This window comes from Rhineura floridana, chromosome 2 (genome assembly GCF_030035675.1).
Source record: "Rhineura floridana isolate rRhiFlo1 chromosome 2, rRhiFlo1.hap2, whole genome shotgun sequence".
NCBI classification, from domain to species: Eukaryota; Metazoa; Chordata; class Lepidosauria; order Squamata; family Rhineuridae; genus Rhineura; species Rhineura floridana.
In genome coordinates this window covers 108,929,083-108,945,677 of record NC_084481.1, presented here as the reverse complement: position 1 = coordinate 108,945,677, position 16,595 = coordinate 108,929,083, and the positions used below count along the sequence as shown (strand labels likewise).

General features: G+C 39.0%; 1 protein-coding gene across 1 annotated transcript in view; it reads right to left on the bottom strand.

Annotated features, from left to right (window-relative positions):
• LOC133377977 (mucin-5B-like) overlaps positions 1 to 16,595 on the bottom strand; it is an 85,522-nt gene that overhangs the window by 13,341 nt on the left and 55,586 nt on the right. Inside the window, 9 exon segments of the mRNA XM_061612765.1 lie at positions 905 to 936; positions 3,576 to 3,700; positions 5,064 to 5,172; positions 6,814 to 6,981; positions 7,065 to 7,119; positions 12,317 to 12,495; positions 13,890 to 14,073; positions 14,522 to 14,772; positions 16,079 to 16,250. Coding sequence (XP_061468749.1) covers positions 905 to 936; positions 3,576 to 3,700; positions 5,064 to 5,172; positions 6,814 to 6,981; positions 7,065 to 7,119; positions 12,317 to 12,495; positions 13,890 to 14,073; positions 14,522 to 14,772; positions 16,079 to 16,250 — 1,275 coding nt within the window.

Below are 16,595 nucleotides of genomic sequence, written 5' to 3'. Positions count from 1 at the left end.
CATTCTGTTTAATGGGCTACAATAGTTCTAATGGGACAAGTTGATGCATCATTGTATTGACTCCAAGAAATGAGAACTGTCAAAATGTCAAATGTCGACCCAGTGTGCGGCAGCTGTGAAAAAGGCAAATTCCATGCTAGCGATAATTAGGAAAGGTATTCAAAATAAAACAGCCGATATCATCATGCCGTTGTATAAATCTATGGTGCGGCCGCATTTGGAATACTGTGTACAGTTCTGGTCGCCTCATCTCAAAAAGGATATTATAGAGTTGGAAAAGGTTCAGAAGAGGGCAACCAGAATGATCAAGGGGATGGAGCGACTCCCTTACGAGGAAAGGTTGCAGCATTTGGGGCTTTTTAGTTTAGAGAAAAGGCGGGTCAGAGGAGACATGATAGAAGTGTATAAAATTATGCATGGCATTGAGAAAGTGGATAGAGAAAAGTTCTTCTCCCTCTCTCATAATACTAGAACTCGTGGACATTCAAAGAAGCTGAATGTTGGAAGATTCAGGACAGACAAAAGGAAATACTTCTTTACTCAGCGCATAGTTAAACTATGGAATTTGCTCCCACAAGATGCAGTAATGGCCACCAGCTTGGACGGCTTTAAAAGAAGATTAGACAAATTCATGGAGGACAGGGCTATCAATGGCTACTAGCCGTGATGGCTGTGCTCTGCTACCCTAGTCAGAGGCAGCATGCTTCTGAAAACCAGTTGCCGGAAGCCTCAGGAGGGGAGAGTGTTCTTGCACTCGGGTCCTGCTTGCGGGCTTCCCCCAGGCACCTGGTTGGCCACTGTGAGAACAGGATGCTGGACTAGAGGGGCCACTGGCCTGATCCAGCAGGCTCTTCTTATGTTCTTATGTTCTTATGTGTGTGGGTATATTTGTACTCCTCCTTACCTGTCTCAGTAGTCCATCAGGTCCTGTGCAGCCTGCAAATTAAAACAGTTAGAATATGAGGAAGCCCATTTCAGAAAGAAAGTTATGAAAACTGAGTGCAGACACAATCATATTCACTAATAGGCAAAAAAACCCTTTGTGGTTTAAGAACGTACCTATAGCCAGTAGATATTTATATCAAACTTTAAAAAGCAGGGAAATTGAATGCACCAGGGGAACAAGAGACCTGAGCAAGAGACAATTTTGCCTATTTGTGAATTTCTCTGCTTTTCAATCCGAGAGGTAAGAAATGGGATCCTGTGCAAGATTGCTGCGAATGGATTGATAATGTGCATGCTTATTCAGTGGGATTTACTCAGAGCTTGGAAAAGTTATTTATTTGAACTACAACTCCCATCAGCCCAATCCAGTGGCCATGCTGGCTGGGGCTGATGGGAGCTGTAGTTTAAAATAGTAACTTTTCCAAGCTCTGGATTTACTCCCCTGCAATCATGCTTAGAATAGGTAAAACTGACCATGGGTAGGGAGGCCTGGAGTGGGCAGGGGAGGAGGAAGGAGGAAGAGGGGAGGAGAGGGAGAAGGGAGGAAAGAGAAAAGAGGGGAAGAAGAGGAAAGGCAGGTCCGATCATTTGCATGCTTATTGAGTTCAGTGGGATTACTCCTGTGCAATCATGGCTAGGATAGGTAAAACTGACCATGGAGGAGGGGAGAGTAGAGGGAAGGAAGAAGCGGGGAGAGGGGAGCAGACGGAGGGGGAGTAGGAGGGAGGGGATTGGAAAGGGAGGGGAGAGTGAAGGAAGGTGGAGGGAAGGGGCAAAAGGGAGGTAATGGGAGGAAGGAGGAGAAGGCAGGTTTGATAATTTGCATGCTTATTGAGTACAAGGGGATTTACTCCCATGCATTCATGCTTTAAAAGGAAATGGACTGCCTTCAAGATTGATCCTGACTTATGGCGACCCTATAAATAGGGTTTTCATGGTAAGCGGTATTCATTGGGGGTTTACCCTTGCCTTCCTCTGAGGCTGAGAGGCAGTGACTGGCCCAAGGTTACCCAGTGAGCTTCATGGCTGTGTGGGGATTCTAATCCTGGTCTCCAAGGTCATAGTCCTAGGATAGGTAAAACTGACTATGGGGGAGGGGGAGAGTGGAGGTGAGGGGAAGGAGGAGGAGGGGAAAGGAGGGGATTGGAAGGGGATGGAGAGGGGAAGGGAGAGGTGAAGGAAGGGGGAGGGAAGGGCCAAGAGGGGATAGGAGGGAAGAGGAGGGGAGGGCAGGTTTGATCATTTGCATGCCTTTTCAGTTTAGTGGAATTTACTCCTGTGCAATCATGCTTAGGATAGGTGAATCTGACCTGGGGGAGGGGCAGAGAGGGGAGGAGGAGGGGGGAGGAGATTGGATGGGTGGCACTGGGCAGAGGGGAAGCCCCTTTCCTTTCCAAAAGGAAAATATTATGAACAGTATCATTCTTTTTTGGGGTTTCTCCCACCTTTTTATTCTACGGCAGGCACATGTAGCCTCCCACCCAAATTTAAAACAAAGCTGTCCCTGGCCACATCCACACCAGACTATTATTTCACTTTAGGCAGTCATGGCTTCTCCCAAAGAATCCTGGGAAGTGTAGTTAGTGAAGGATACTGAGGATTGCTAGGAGATGACCTGTTCCACTCACAGAGCTTCAATCAGAGCGGCTGACTGTTAAATCACTCCGGCCACAGGGGAATAGGAGTTTCCTCTCAGCACCCTTCACAAACTACGCTTCTCAGGATTCTTTGGGGGAAGCCATGACTGTCTCAAGTGAAATAAAAGTCTGGTGTGCATGTGGCCCCCTAATTAACCAAGCCCAGCAGCTGTGAGTCTGGCTTTTAGAACACTGACAGATGAGTTCAATGCTAACTTTATTAAATGAATTAAAAATCAGCCAGGCATTTTTTTTAACTTTTAAACTGCAGAAGATGAAGGTCACAGTATGGGGCAAGGTCAGTAATAGGATTACAGGTACTTTCTGAACATGGCTGATTTTTAATTTATTTCAACAGATTATGAGAACTCTGACAGAAAAAAGTCCAACAGGGGTCTGGTTTCTCTCTCTCTCTTTTTTTACACTTTGAACTCTCAAGTCTCTCTTACTGTTTTGTGTATTGCCGTGAAAATTTAGAGGGTTGTTAAGCAAGTGTTTCTGAGTTCAGGACTATAAGTTTTGTAAGGTTTTCTTTTGAAATGAGCTTATTGGAAGCATCGAAAATACCCCCATGTCATTTTGATTTAACATTGCGGAATGCAAAAAATCCATGCTGACCATAGTATACAGACACTCTTGTGGCTGTATAATACAAATCAGAGCCCAGAAAGGTGTACATCATATGAGAAAGCATGTGACAGCCATGGCCAAAAGAACATTGCTCACATTTGTAAATTGTGAGGTTTTTTGGCTTACTCTACCCTCATACCAGCATTATTCTACGGGGCATTTTATCCAAGCTAATGGTGTTAATGTCATTATCCAGAGCTTTTTCCTTTCCACAGTGCTGGCCTCACTGCTTCCATATCCTTTCAAGATTCCACTAACTCAGAGTGGCAACATATATTCTACACAAGCATTTTGTATGGTTGGCCAGTCTCATAGGGGCATCTTGGACCCACTACACTCTTCCCAGTACCTCAGTTTCCTTACCGCAGACAGAAACGCAGATACTATCATGGTGATTTAATTGGATCATCCCATCAGGGCAGAAACATCCTTCAACAAGTATTCCTGGAATGTCATCTTCTGGTGGATTGGTGCCAATAGCATTTTTTCTGTTGAATCATGTTATCAGGATAAAGGAAGGGTCACTGAGTGACTATACATTTATTCATATTTTATTTTATTTCACCGGAATGTTAACCCACCCGATCCACATTGGCTCAAAGTGTGGAATAGTTAGGAACATCTCATCAGCTCAGGTAAATATAATCAACCACCACCACAAACTACTACTTAAAAAAAACACAACTAAAGATGCTGGCGACCTCTTAGCATTTCCAAACGTTTCCCCAGTATAGTCATTTCTGCCTCATTTCAGATGTCCAATTGAAAGAAAACCTCAAAATGGGGTGGAGAAGGTCTAAGGCCATGGCCTCTAAGACCTGGCATGCTCCCAGTGATGTGATTGGGTGCCTATAGGGATGGGGAGAAATTCAGTCTGGTTTGCATTTTAATGTGAAACTTCCTGATGCAGACTTCTCAAAACTATATGTGAACGGTGAACAGTGGTGAATGGTCTGAATGACCATTCTTAATACTAGACAGAATGACAACTGAGCTAAACTGGGTGTGTGTGAGAGGGCTGAGTTCAGCAAATGCTTTCATGCCTGTCAAAAAATGCTCCTTTATTTTTAGTGATGGGGGGACTACAAGAAAGTGTTGCAGGCAGAAGAGGGAATGTGTCCCTATTGGCACAGCCAGTGTTCCCAATTTTGCCATGTTGTGCTGTGCTATAACAATTACACCATTGCAGTGCAGTATGCCAAAAAAGGGGTCATCTCTGTAGATGTGCACTGAAAATGTTCATCAACAAGCATATCTGAGTGTTGATATTGTCTGTCCTCACAAAACTCACTGTCCTTGAGGTTTCAACATTCTGAGGCATATTCTAACATGTATTTTTAGATGACTTAAAATGGATCAGGGCTTCAGAATGAGGTCAATGTGGCTTTGTCTGCCCTCAGTGATGTCAGCACATAGACAAAACCGGTGGCTACATAGGTCATGACATCACTATGTTTGCTTCATTATTCCTGATTGGCTGGGATCATGTAGCACAAAAAGGGCTCTTAGGGTTTTTTAAAAGGCACTGGAGCAGCAGCAGATCAGGGAAACATAGGTTATATATGAAAAGGCATGAAAACCAGTGTAGGGGAAAAAGAAAAGTAGGGTTTTACGGAATGCTTTTCATATACTATTAAAAACACACTTTTTCTCTTGCAAATGTTTCAGAGTAAAGATTTGGCACAGTTCTCATCATGTATCCCTGTTTAAGACGATCATAAGTGGTGTGTTAATCAGGTGAACACATGGGGTTAGTTGTGAACAGCACAGGTTCTTCACCATATCTCCAGGTACAAATCTCATGGAAAGTAATCTGGTAAAATATTTGATCTTATTGAAGAAATTACTCACCTACTATAGCAAGTGAGCCTTTCCATTCTTCCACATGGTTTATAGATTTGGTCCCGAGAGCATTTGAGTTCTGTGAAACGTTGACATATTTCATTTGCAGGATATCTACCTAGGTTTTGCATTTTCCAAGCATAAAATCATTACAGAAAGCTAGAATAAATTCTAGGATGACGTGTCAATGAAAAATCTTCATGCCTATTAATGGAGACATAGTTTCATATCTGCTATGTTTTGGTGCATGCAGAGTCGTCCTGTTTCACTTTTGGGAGAGCTCTTTGTGGACTAGACATAATCTTGGATGAGTGAACAAATGACAATGTCATTGCACAGTTAAACTATGCAATTCACTCTCACAAGAGGCAGTGATGGCCACCAATTCAAATGGCTTCATGGAGCATAAGGCTGTCAATGGCTACTAGTCATGATGGCTACACTCTACCTCCATAGACAGAGGCGGTATACTTCTGACAAGAGGGGAGAGTGCTGTTGTGCTCAGGTCCTGCTTGTGGGCTTCCTGTGGGCAACTGGTTGGCCACTGTGAGAACAGGATGCTGGGCTAGATGGGGCATTGGCATGATCCAGCAGGCTGTTCTTATGTTATGTTCAAACAACACTTGCTGCCACCTGCTAAGAATAAATTGATCAGTCTGTCTCAGGCCCATGTCAATTTTGCATTTCTTCATTTATAAATCCATTCCATGCCATTTCCACATTAATTGCAATGCTTTTTAAAAAAATCTTATTTAAATGTGTATTTTATCTCAATGTACACATTTTTAAATTCTAAAATGCACATTTTAAAATGTATTTTGATATATTTTTGAGCCTAGAACTTTATTGCAAAATTCAGATAAGTGTAAAATCAAAGAGATAATTATGGTCTGATTTGCACATTAGTCAAAGAGATGGGGATCAGGTTAGTTCACATAGGAATTCATAAAAATCTGATTTCTCAGCCATCCTACCATCTACCCTCCATCTCTGAGCAGTGGATGGGGAATGAGAATAGGAGGAATCACCACTGGAACAGGTGGTGTTGTAGTGCTGATGTTGGGAGGTCTAGAGGGGATCCAATTTTCCCCATTGAAAAGGGGGCCCAGACAGACCCAATCTTCTAATCCTCAGTGTCACCCAGAGAGGGTAGGCAGTGGTGGCTGCTACTATGATACAGAGGCCAGGGGTCAGCTCTGGGTTATCCCAAGGCACTGGATCTCAGCAGCTGCCTAAGAATGCCAATCCCCAATACTAGCCCTGCAAAAATTCATTGTATGCATACAACTAGCACATCAAGAAGAAGCCTAGAAAAGAATCCTCCCTGATATGCTAGCTTTCCCTATTCTGTGATTTTTAATGTAATCCTGCATCTGAAATGGTATAGTCTATAGAGAGCTACTCTGCATTATATTTCTCACCATGCAGTCTGTCTCCATCTCAGAAAACAATCTGCTTCATTTTCTAATCTTTATGGGTTTTCTGGGGTGGTGGATGTGTATATCTAATTGTCCATATCATATTCAACAGGAGAGATTTATTGGAGGCACCCTAAACTTCTTCAGAAGACTATAATTCTGACTTGCTTTTCACACAATCTTTACATTTATGTTACCTCAGCTTTAACTCAATCTCTCTGAGATTATTATTTTTTTTAAAAAAAATTGTCTCAAAGAGCAACCAGACAACAGAACTGGAGTATCTGAATTGACAATGGAATACATTCAACAACCCACTCTGGAGAAGTCTTTCAGCTCACCACAGAACCTATTGGTTTTGCTTCTCCAGTCCACACAGATCCCATGGTGCCCACACAAGGCTGCATAAGCCTGGAGGCTTCCACATTCAATGTTCTGTTTTGGTGAGGAGCAGCCATCCACAACACAGGCATCGTAGTAAGGCCATGGGGGAACAGCACTGTGACATCCTGTAAAGTTCCTTGTATAATTAAAAAAAATGCATTTTTTTTACAGTGTGAACTAACATCGTCAAAGTCAGAGAAACACAAACTTAATTTAAGATGAAGGTCTGTTAAGATTCCAAACTTGTTGACTGTAAGACTAACCTAAAAAACAAACAAAAATATGAGTTATATCCAATGTTAGTTATACATGTAGTAGACCCATTAAAATTAATGGACTTGGTTAACTTGGGTTCTTTAATTTCTTTTTTTTTTTTAATAATTTTTATTCAAATTTTTCCAAAAACAAACAAAACAAAGTCAAAAAAACATAACAATACATCAACAAAAAATGAAAATAAAATAGTTGACTTCCGATTTGTCGCAGATCAGCTATAAGTATATAATATACATCAAACCTGTCCCTTAATGTATACATACAGAGTCCCTTTTCTCCGTAGGCTGTCTTAATTAATCGTCAAATCCCAGTATCATCATTTTATTTTGATCTTTCAACAAAAAGCCTAAGAGAGGCTTCCATTCCTTAAGAAATGTATCTGTTGATTTTTCTCTAAGTAAACATGTCAATTTGTCCATTTCTACTAAATCCATTAATTTCAATAGCCATTCTTCCATTGTTGGTGTTGATTCCATTTTCCACTTTTGTGCATATAATAATCTTGCTGCCGTAATCATATATAATATTATTCTTCCATATTTCTTTTCTATTTGTTTATCCATAAAACCCAATAAAAAAAATTCTGGTTTTGACTGAATATTTATCTTTAGAATTTTTTGCATCTTCCTACCTATCTGTGCCCAAAATGATTTTGCCTTTTTACATAACCACCACATATGATAAAATGATCCTTCTTGTTGTTTACATTTCCAACAAACATTAGAAACATTACTATACATTTTTGACAACTTTTCTGGAGTCATGTACCAACGGTACATCATTTTATAAAAATTTTCTTTAAGATTATAGCATAGTGTAAATTTCAAACCTTTTTTCCACATATTTTCCCATTGATCCATTTGTATGTTATGACCAAAATTTTTTGCCCACTTTACCATACACTCTTTTACTTGTTCTTCCTCCATATCCATTTTCAATAAGAGTTTATACATTTTCGCAATTATATTTTCATCATTTGTACACAATCCTATTTCAAAATCAGATTTACTTATTTCAAACCCATACATTTTCTTGTCCATTTTATATCTTTCTAACAATTGTAAATAGGCAAACCATTGAAAACTATATCCTTCGTCAGTTGTTCTCTCTCTTTCATTGTATATTCTCCATGTACATTTTCTAATAGTTCTTGATAAGTTAACCATTTCTCTTTTCCAGCCATTTCTCTTCTATAAAACGCTTCTTGACTTGAGACACATAATGGTATTTTCGAATAAAACCTTGGTTTATATCTATTCCATATTTTCAACAGAGGACGTCTTATAAAATGATTGTTAAAGTCTACATTTACTTTTACTTTGTCATACCATAGATATCCATGCCATCCCCACTTCAAATTATGGCCCTCCAAATCCAATAGTCTTTTATTCCTCAATAAAATCCATTCCTTTATCCAGACTAAACAGCAGGCAGCAAAATAAAGTCTTAGATTTGGTAATCCCAGTCCTCCTCTTTCTTTGGCATCTTGTAGTAGTTTAAATTTAACTCTTGGTTTTTTTCCTTGCCATACAAATTTAGAGATATCTTTTTGCCATTGTTTAAAAGGTAAATCAGAGGATATTACAGGTATTGTTTGAAACAAAAACATCATTCTCGGTAATACATTCATTTTTATCACAGATATTCTACCCATTAATGACAGTTGTAGTTTATCCCATCTTAGCAAGTCTTTCTTAATCTCTGTCCATAATTTTTCATAATTATTATGAAACAACTTTGAATTTTTATTTGTCATAATGATACCTAAATATTTCAACTTTTTCTCTATTGTAAAATCTGTCTTGTCCATTAACTCGTTCTGTTCCCTTAAAGTTAAATTTTTCACCAACATCTTTGTTTTTTGATTGTTGATCTTAAATCCTGCTAACGGTCCAAATTCTTTTAATTTGTCCATCAATACATTAATTCCTTCCAAAGGATTTTCTAGTACAATTATCAAATCATCAGCAAATGCTCTCAATTTATATTCTTCTTTTTTTATCTTTAATCCCGAAATTCTTTTATCTTGCCTTATATCTCTAAGCAGCACTTCTAAGACCAGAATAAATAAAAGGGGAGATAAAGGACATCCCTGTCTTATACCCTTGTGTATTTCACATGAATCCATTAAATCTCCGTTAACAATTATCTGAGCCTTCTGAGATGTATAAATCGATCTAATCCATTTTATAAAATTGTCTCCAAAATCCATTTGCTCCAAAACCTGGAACACAAATTTCCAATTCAAATTATCAAATGCTTTTTCAGCATCTAAAAAAATCAAAGCTGCTTGTTTATCATTTCGTTGTTCTAAATATTCCAAGACATTCAAGACATTCCTGACGTTGTCACGTAATTGTCTTTTAGGTAAAAACCCTGATTGATCTTCCTGAATAAATTGTTGCAATATTATTTTCAATCTTTCTGCCAAGATCATTGTAAAAATTTTATAGTCATTATTCAATAGAGATATTGGTCGATAATTTTTTGTTTTAGTTAAATCTTGCTCCTCTTTAGGTATTAATGTTATATTAGCATTTTTCCAACTATCCGGTATCTTTCCCTCTTGCAGAATAAGATTCATTGTAGACTGTAAAGGTAGTAAGAGTTCTTCCTCCAAACATTTATAATACATTGCAGATAACCCATCTGGTCCTGGTGCCTTTCCTAATTTAATTTTGTTTATAGCTTCAGATCTCTCTCTTGACGTAATAGGACCATTAATAGCTTGTCTCTGAAAGTCTGTAATTTTAGGCAAATTCTGTTTAGATATATACTCTTCTATTTTTTCAGATGGAATTTCCTGACATTTGTACAATGTTGAATAATATTGATGAAAAATCTTTTTAATTTTTACATTATCTGTCAACATCTCATCTCCTTCTTGTATCTTTAAAATGATATTTTTTGACGTTCTTTTCTTAATTTATATGCTAACCATTTCCCAGGTTTATTTGCAAATTCAAAAGTCCTTTGTTTAGCAAAATTTAGTTTTCTTTCAATTTCTCTAACTGTCAGCATTGATACTTGCTTCTGTAACATTTTGATTTGATTTACAATAGAAACTTTAGTTGGATTCTTTTTCAATTCTTCCTCTTTTTGTTTTATTTCTTCCAAAATTAATTGCATTTTCTGTTTCTTTTTTTTTAATTCAGAGTTACATTTAATAAGATATCCCCTCATAAATGCCTTACTTGTATCCCAAACGATATTTTCACTTGTTCCTTTATGTAAATTATGTTCAAAAAACTCTTTTAATTTCTTCTTACATTCTTGTACTACTTTGTCATTCTGTAATAAAGATTCATTTAGTCTCCATCTAAATCCAAGATTTTTCTTTTTTAAAGTTAATATCACAGGGTTATGATCCGAAAAAGTTTTTGGTAATATATCCATTTTAAAAGTGTCCTTCACTAAAATTTTAGACATCCAAATCATATCAATCCTCGAGAATGTTTTGTGTCTTTCTGAAAAATAAGTAAATTCCTTTGCATTATCATTTATATATCTCCAGGTATCCACCAATTCTAAATGTTCCATCAGTTCAAAGCAAATCTTCGGTAATTTACCCTGTGTCTCTTTGATATTTTTTTCAGAAAGCCTATCAATTTTTGGTGAGATTACCCCATTCCAATCACCCATAACGCACCAATGGTCATATGAAAACTCTGACAATTTTTCCATAAGTCCTGTGTAAAACCTTGTTTTATCTTCATTGGGGGCATAAATACCCACTATCAAAATGTTTGTACCCTGTAGAGTAATTTCGACCCCCACAAATCTACCACTATCATCCAGTAATACCAATTTAGGAAGCAATTGTGGGTTAATGTAGAGAACAACTCCATTTTTTTTTTTTGGTCCAGCCGAAATAAATTCTTCACCCAAATTTTTACAAATCAAATATTTGGAATCTTTCTTCTTAATATGAGTTTCTTGTAAACAAATTATATCCAATTTTAATTTTTTCAAATAATGAAACACTTTCTTTCTTGAGTTGGGTTCTTTAATTTCAGAGGGTTCACTCTGAGTATTTATTTATTTATTTTAAAATATTTCTATCTCACCCTTCTACCCTACAATAGGACACTCAGGGCGGCTTACAAAAATAAAACCCAACACGTACATAATAAAACTGTAAACAGTAAAACTTAGTTGGACAGAACCCTATCTACTAGATGCTAATAATCCAACATAAAATGTAGCACTGAAGCCAATTTTATATTATTGCATGCACGCATGCGTGTGCACACACACACACTTTGAGCTGGTGCATGATCTTCCTTAGCTAGTTTTTCTACCGCTATGTAATAGATTTTGCATGGGTGTCTTCTAATTTGTTTGAAGTGACATTTGAAAACATGCAGATCTATAGTTACTAATTTACTAGCAAACTAAAAAGCAACTACTGAATTTAATTGCCTTGACACTTGGATCTCCATCTTAAGATAGCCACCCTGGGAGTAGTAACATTGATAGGCAGGATATACGTGAACTACATCAATAAAATTAAGAGGAACCTGAATTTAAGTTACTGACACAGTTATCCAGTAGTGTAGTGGCAAATTCAGAAGTGCAGGGTCCCTTCATGATAGTCACAGCCATGATAGTCACAGCCATGCCCCTCCCTCTTTTAGCTGCTGGGTTGAGAATGAGATCCTTGTTAATGCCTTCCCCCACAACAATAGACATCTCTAGGAGCCAATAAGTATGAAAGAGGAGAGTGTTAGTTACTGAAAAGAGTCTTCGCAGTGGCTGATTCACCTCCTTTCACTCTGATTGGCTCCAATCAGCAGGAAAGGACAAGAAAGCATGTTAGAAGATTCTTCTAAGTGGCTAACACTCCCCTTTCATGCTGATTGGTTCATAGGATGCTGGAGACATTGGGACCCTGCTCCCAAAAAAGTAAGGGGTCTAAGACCCTGTGAGACCTTGGACGACTACACCACTGCAGTTAACTTTCCTCTGGAAATCTATCCTCTTAGAACTGTTCCAGTTTTGACAATAACAATGGCATGCAAGTATGTCTTTTATCACCTATTAAAGGTATATATTATGGAATTCATCTCCTTCAAAAACATGTAATCATTTGAAGCACATACACCTTCTTGCATAAATTGTGATAAATATAATATTCATTGAAAGTGTGCTTTACCAGATAAGTTTACATAGAGAAGAAACTACACAAGCTGCCGTTTGGGATGATGACATTTCAGGCTGAAAATGTGCCAAGTGTTGACCTGAATCACAGTGTCTAGTGATGAGGTCCATCACTTTCCAGTCCATTGCCATTTCTGTGAAAGAATCTGCAATCTTGCCATTCCTTTTCATTGCATCATCTGTCTTTTTGTTGGTGCATGTACCTGGCCAAGATATGAAGGTCACTTCCGGCAAAGGCTAAGAAGGCATAAGCATCTGTAAACTGTCTAGTACAAAGAAAAGTGGTAACTACTTATTCATCAAGTTTGTGAAACTACTCCCTCAGTTCTGTGCCAGAAACAGAATTACCCCTTCCCCAACGCTTTCAATTATTTATTTATTTAACACATTTCTAGCCTACCCTTCATCACTGCTGACCCCACAGCAGGCTACAATAAGATTAATCACAGCATAAAAACGTAATATTCAAAAGTTCAATTACAACAAATAGGACCAGTTAAAAGAACATCGTTAAAACAACAGTCTTTAAACAATATCTAACATTACCATACCACTACATAGCAGCTCAAATGCCCAACATGAGCCTGGTTCAGTTAACACCCCTCAAAAGCCTAAGCAAATAAATGCATTTTAAGTTGGTATCAAAATGAAAACAAGGTAGGTGTCGTACCGCAGAGGGAAGAACATTTGGCTGCAGCTGAGAGTTCTGCAAGTGCCACCACCAAAAAGGCCTTTTCTGAGGTCATATCAACATTGATCCATATAGCCCAGTGCTGTCTACTGGCAGTAACTCTCTCAGATTTCTTTCTCAGGTCAGGACCTAATAACATGACACTAAATGTGCCACTGCCAAACATGTTAGGGGTTTTATTTTTGCTTGTTTAATAATAAACACAAAGAGGGCTGATACTGGGACTCTAGCACATGGAAAAGTTAGGTTTTACCCTTTCCTCCTCAGCTGTGATCTCTGCAAAAATTGGGGGGGGGCTGCAAATAGCGATAGGGTGGAAATTCATGGTATTGGGTTTGAACAAGTAATGTGCTCCTGGTAACCAAGGGGCAGGGAGGTCAAAGGCACACATGGTGTGCTAAATTTAATCTCACCGCCCATTTCTTTGCCTGCCCTGGATATTCTCCTCTGTTGATATAACCAAGAAGAAATAAAGAATCAGGGAGAAGGAGCATGGACTTGTACAAAGTTGCCTTATGGGCAGATCATGAGCCTATCTAGCCATAATTGTATACTCTGGTTACTTATCCATGATCTCAGTTATCAGTTTTGCCCATCCCTGTATCCTGAGATGTGCTTAGCTGGACACTTGAGCCAGGGACATTCTGCAGACAAAACAATGTGCCCAGTTGCTGAGTCACGGCCACTGCCAAGGCAGCATTTTCTGACCCCTCACTCATCACAGAGCAGAATGCAATAAAAGCAGATGCTAAGGAGCACACTCTCTCTTTCTCCTCTCTCTGTCCACAAACTTCTCCAATACAGATAAACATTTAAAACAAAAAGTAATGACCCAAATAAAGACTTAATATAAATAAAACATGGGTTGTTTGGTGCATTCACCTTCAGTTTGTATGCAGTACTTACCACATTGCCCTTCGGTATTGTTATAAAAAGTTCTGAAAGGCAGGTTTATATAAAAAGCAAGGCGAGTATAGGTGACATAAAGGCCAGTTTCGGGTATTTTAACCACAATGTATTGACCAGAGGAGATGATATCAATGCCATCTTTTGAAAATCTTGGAGTGATTTCTTTATTGTTATACAGAACCTTAAAAAGTAATTGAATGGAAGAATCAGAGCAAGTCCAACAAAATACTTGAAATAGTCTGCCTAGGCAGAGCTATTACCCGAGGATAAAAAGGATCTTTGGATGTGTTAGCAATGTGTATATTTACACTAGCACTGAATTCTGCCACCAGCATCATGATAGCCCACTTGCATGTGATGGAAAGGGAAAGGGGCTGCCCTCCTGAAGCCTTGTGTAGTTTGCTACTTTCATTTTTGTTTAAGGGGGAGATTTTTGTGCTCTCTGGTGAGGGGAGCAAACAGCCTTCATACAGCTTAAAATCAATATTTCATAAAATGAAGTAATATTATTGAAGGGGCATGTGGGGCAAATCTGGCAGTGTGGGTCATCTTTGCTTGAAATTAAAGGGTGCAAGAAGTGGTCATATCATGCTAGGTTTTACCCACAAGGAATGTAATGAATGCCATACCAGGTTGCCTTCTTTTCCATTTTCAACTCCTCGTGTCAAAATGACTGTAGAGTGGTTGTAAAATATGAAAAGGGCCATAGAGCAAATAGCTCTATCTGTGATAGCACAATAGTGATTGTCCAAGTGGATCCAGAAGTTCTGAGATCCTGGTCTGATTGGTTTCATCAGAAAATAGGTGCAATTTCCACGGAAATTATAATAGGATCCATCAAACGTTACATAATGTTGATTTCCCCATCCATTGCAAGCACCTAAAAAGGACAAACACATACATTTAGAATAAGACAGTCTCAGAGGAGGTCATAGAGGTGGACCAAATGACTATCAAGTCCATCAAGCAACACCTCCCTCAATTCTAGTTGGGACTGTCCATTCTTTAGCCCACCACATATAGATCAACATATATAATTGAGTGAAAAGAGTAAAAGCCTCAAAGTGCACTGCAACAAGGAGCTCACAGAGCACAGAGTTCCAGAAGGATCAACAATGAATAGCAGTTGGGCCTACTGTGAACATCCTGAATGCAATATAAGTAGGTCCTTTTTCTTCATATCCTACCATACTTAGCTTTGCAAAGAAAGCCACAAATATTATTTACCCACAAGAAGTCTCACTACTCTCCTGTCCACCAAAACCTATTTCAATCATTTGCAGCAGACCAACACTTTCTCTTGTTACAGAAGTAATTCTCAGCTCTCCTCTTCCTTTTAAGTTCACAGGCAAGTAGGGTTGCTCCTCCTCTTTTGCCCCTGCTCTTCCATACACACCCCCTTTGGTACCTGCTTTGGTGCCTTTTGTTTCCTACAGTAGCCCAGGTTCAGACCCAAATTCAGTTCAACCACTTGCTCTGCATGGGCTTCTTCGAGCCCTTCCTTCCACTGTGCTCCACATCCCCCTCCCACAGCTGCCCTTTGGGACCAGACCATACTTTCAGGTTCTGCTCTTCTCACAGTATGCTCTGGTAACATCTCATGCTGCTGTTGTCTGCAGTCAAGTCACCCAGCATCTTCTACCACAGTGTGTGACAGAACTGCTGGCAAGTCTGCATCACAACAATGAGAAGGGATGTGGCTCAATGGCAGAACACAAACTTTGCATGCAGAAGGTCCCAGGTTCAGCCTCTGGCATCTCCAGGCAGGGCTGGGAAAGGAAAAGACTCCATCCTGAAACCTGGAGAGCTGCTGTTAGACAGCGTAGATAATACTGAAGAGATGGATCTATGTATGACTTAGTTCAAGGCAGCTTTCTATATCACTAATTTCTCCTTGGATGTTATTTTAGGCTGCATTTTATACTTGTATGAGACTTCCCAGTGCTTACAACTGCATGAGCAATATAACACAGGAGCTTAGCTGGGACAACCTCTGTGATCTCCACTCTGGACAGGCAGGAGAACACAAGGGGTTTTACAATGCTTGTGTGTTCCTTTCTACCTACTTATGTATGAGATAAATGCATCCATTACACTAATTTATAATTAAATTGAACACATGACCTTACAGTTTATTTCAGCTTTAGAATTGTAGAATGCAGGGACTTTGATCCAATATCACTTACACTGACACTCCAAAGCCCAACAACAGCCTGATGCGTCATGGTTTTTTACAAGCGGCAATCCATTGACACAGAGTTTCAACTTTTGAGGACAGCGCACATCAGATACTTTAATATGTTTTTCACCTAAGCAAGTGGCGATTTGGCAGCTTCCAAACTTCCATAATTCTTGAAACTGTTGGTATATAAAAGGAAAAAAATGCAAAAGGAATTAGTACAATTTGCTGTGCATTGATACCGAGTCAATTCAGTACATTTACTGTGCAACAACACTGTACAATCAATAATTCACTGTCTTATTTCTATGCAATCTTATGTTTTTCAGCTGCTCAGCTGTAGACCACTGCTTTCTAGTTGTTCACCAGAAATTTGTGAAGCAGCACAAGCAGAGGCAGGGATCCCAAGTTCTGCAAACAGATGAGTGAGCAAACAACAACTGTTCAGCGGAGGCATTCAAACATTCAGGGTGCTCACTTTCAAGTGTGAAGCAGCACCTTGCATAGTTGACCCCCACTCTGGG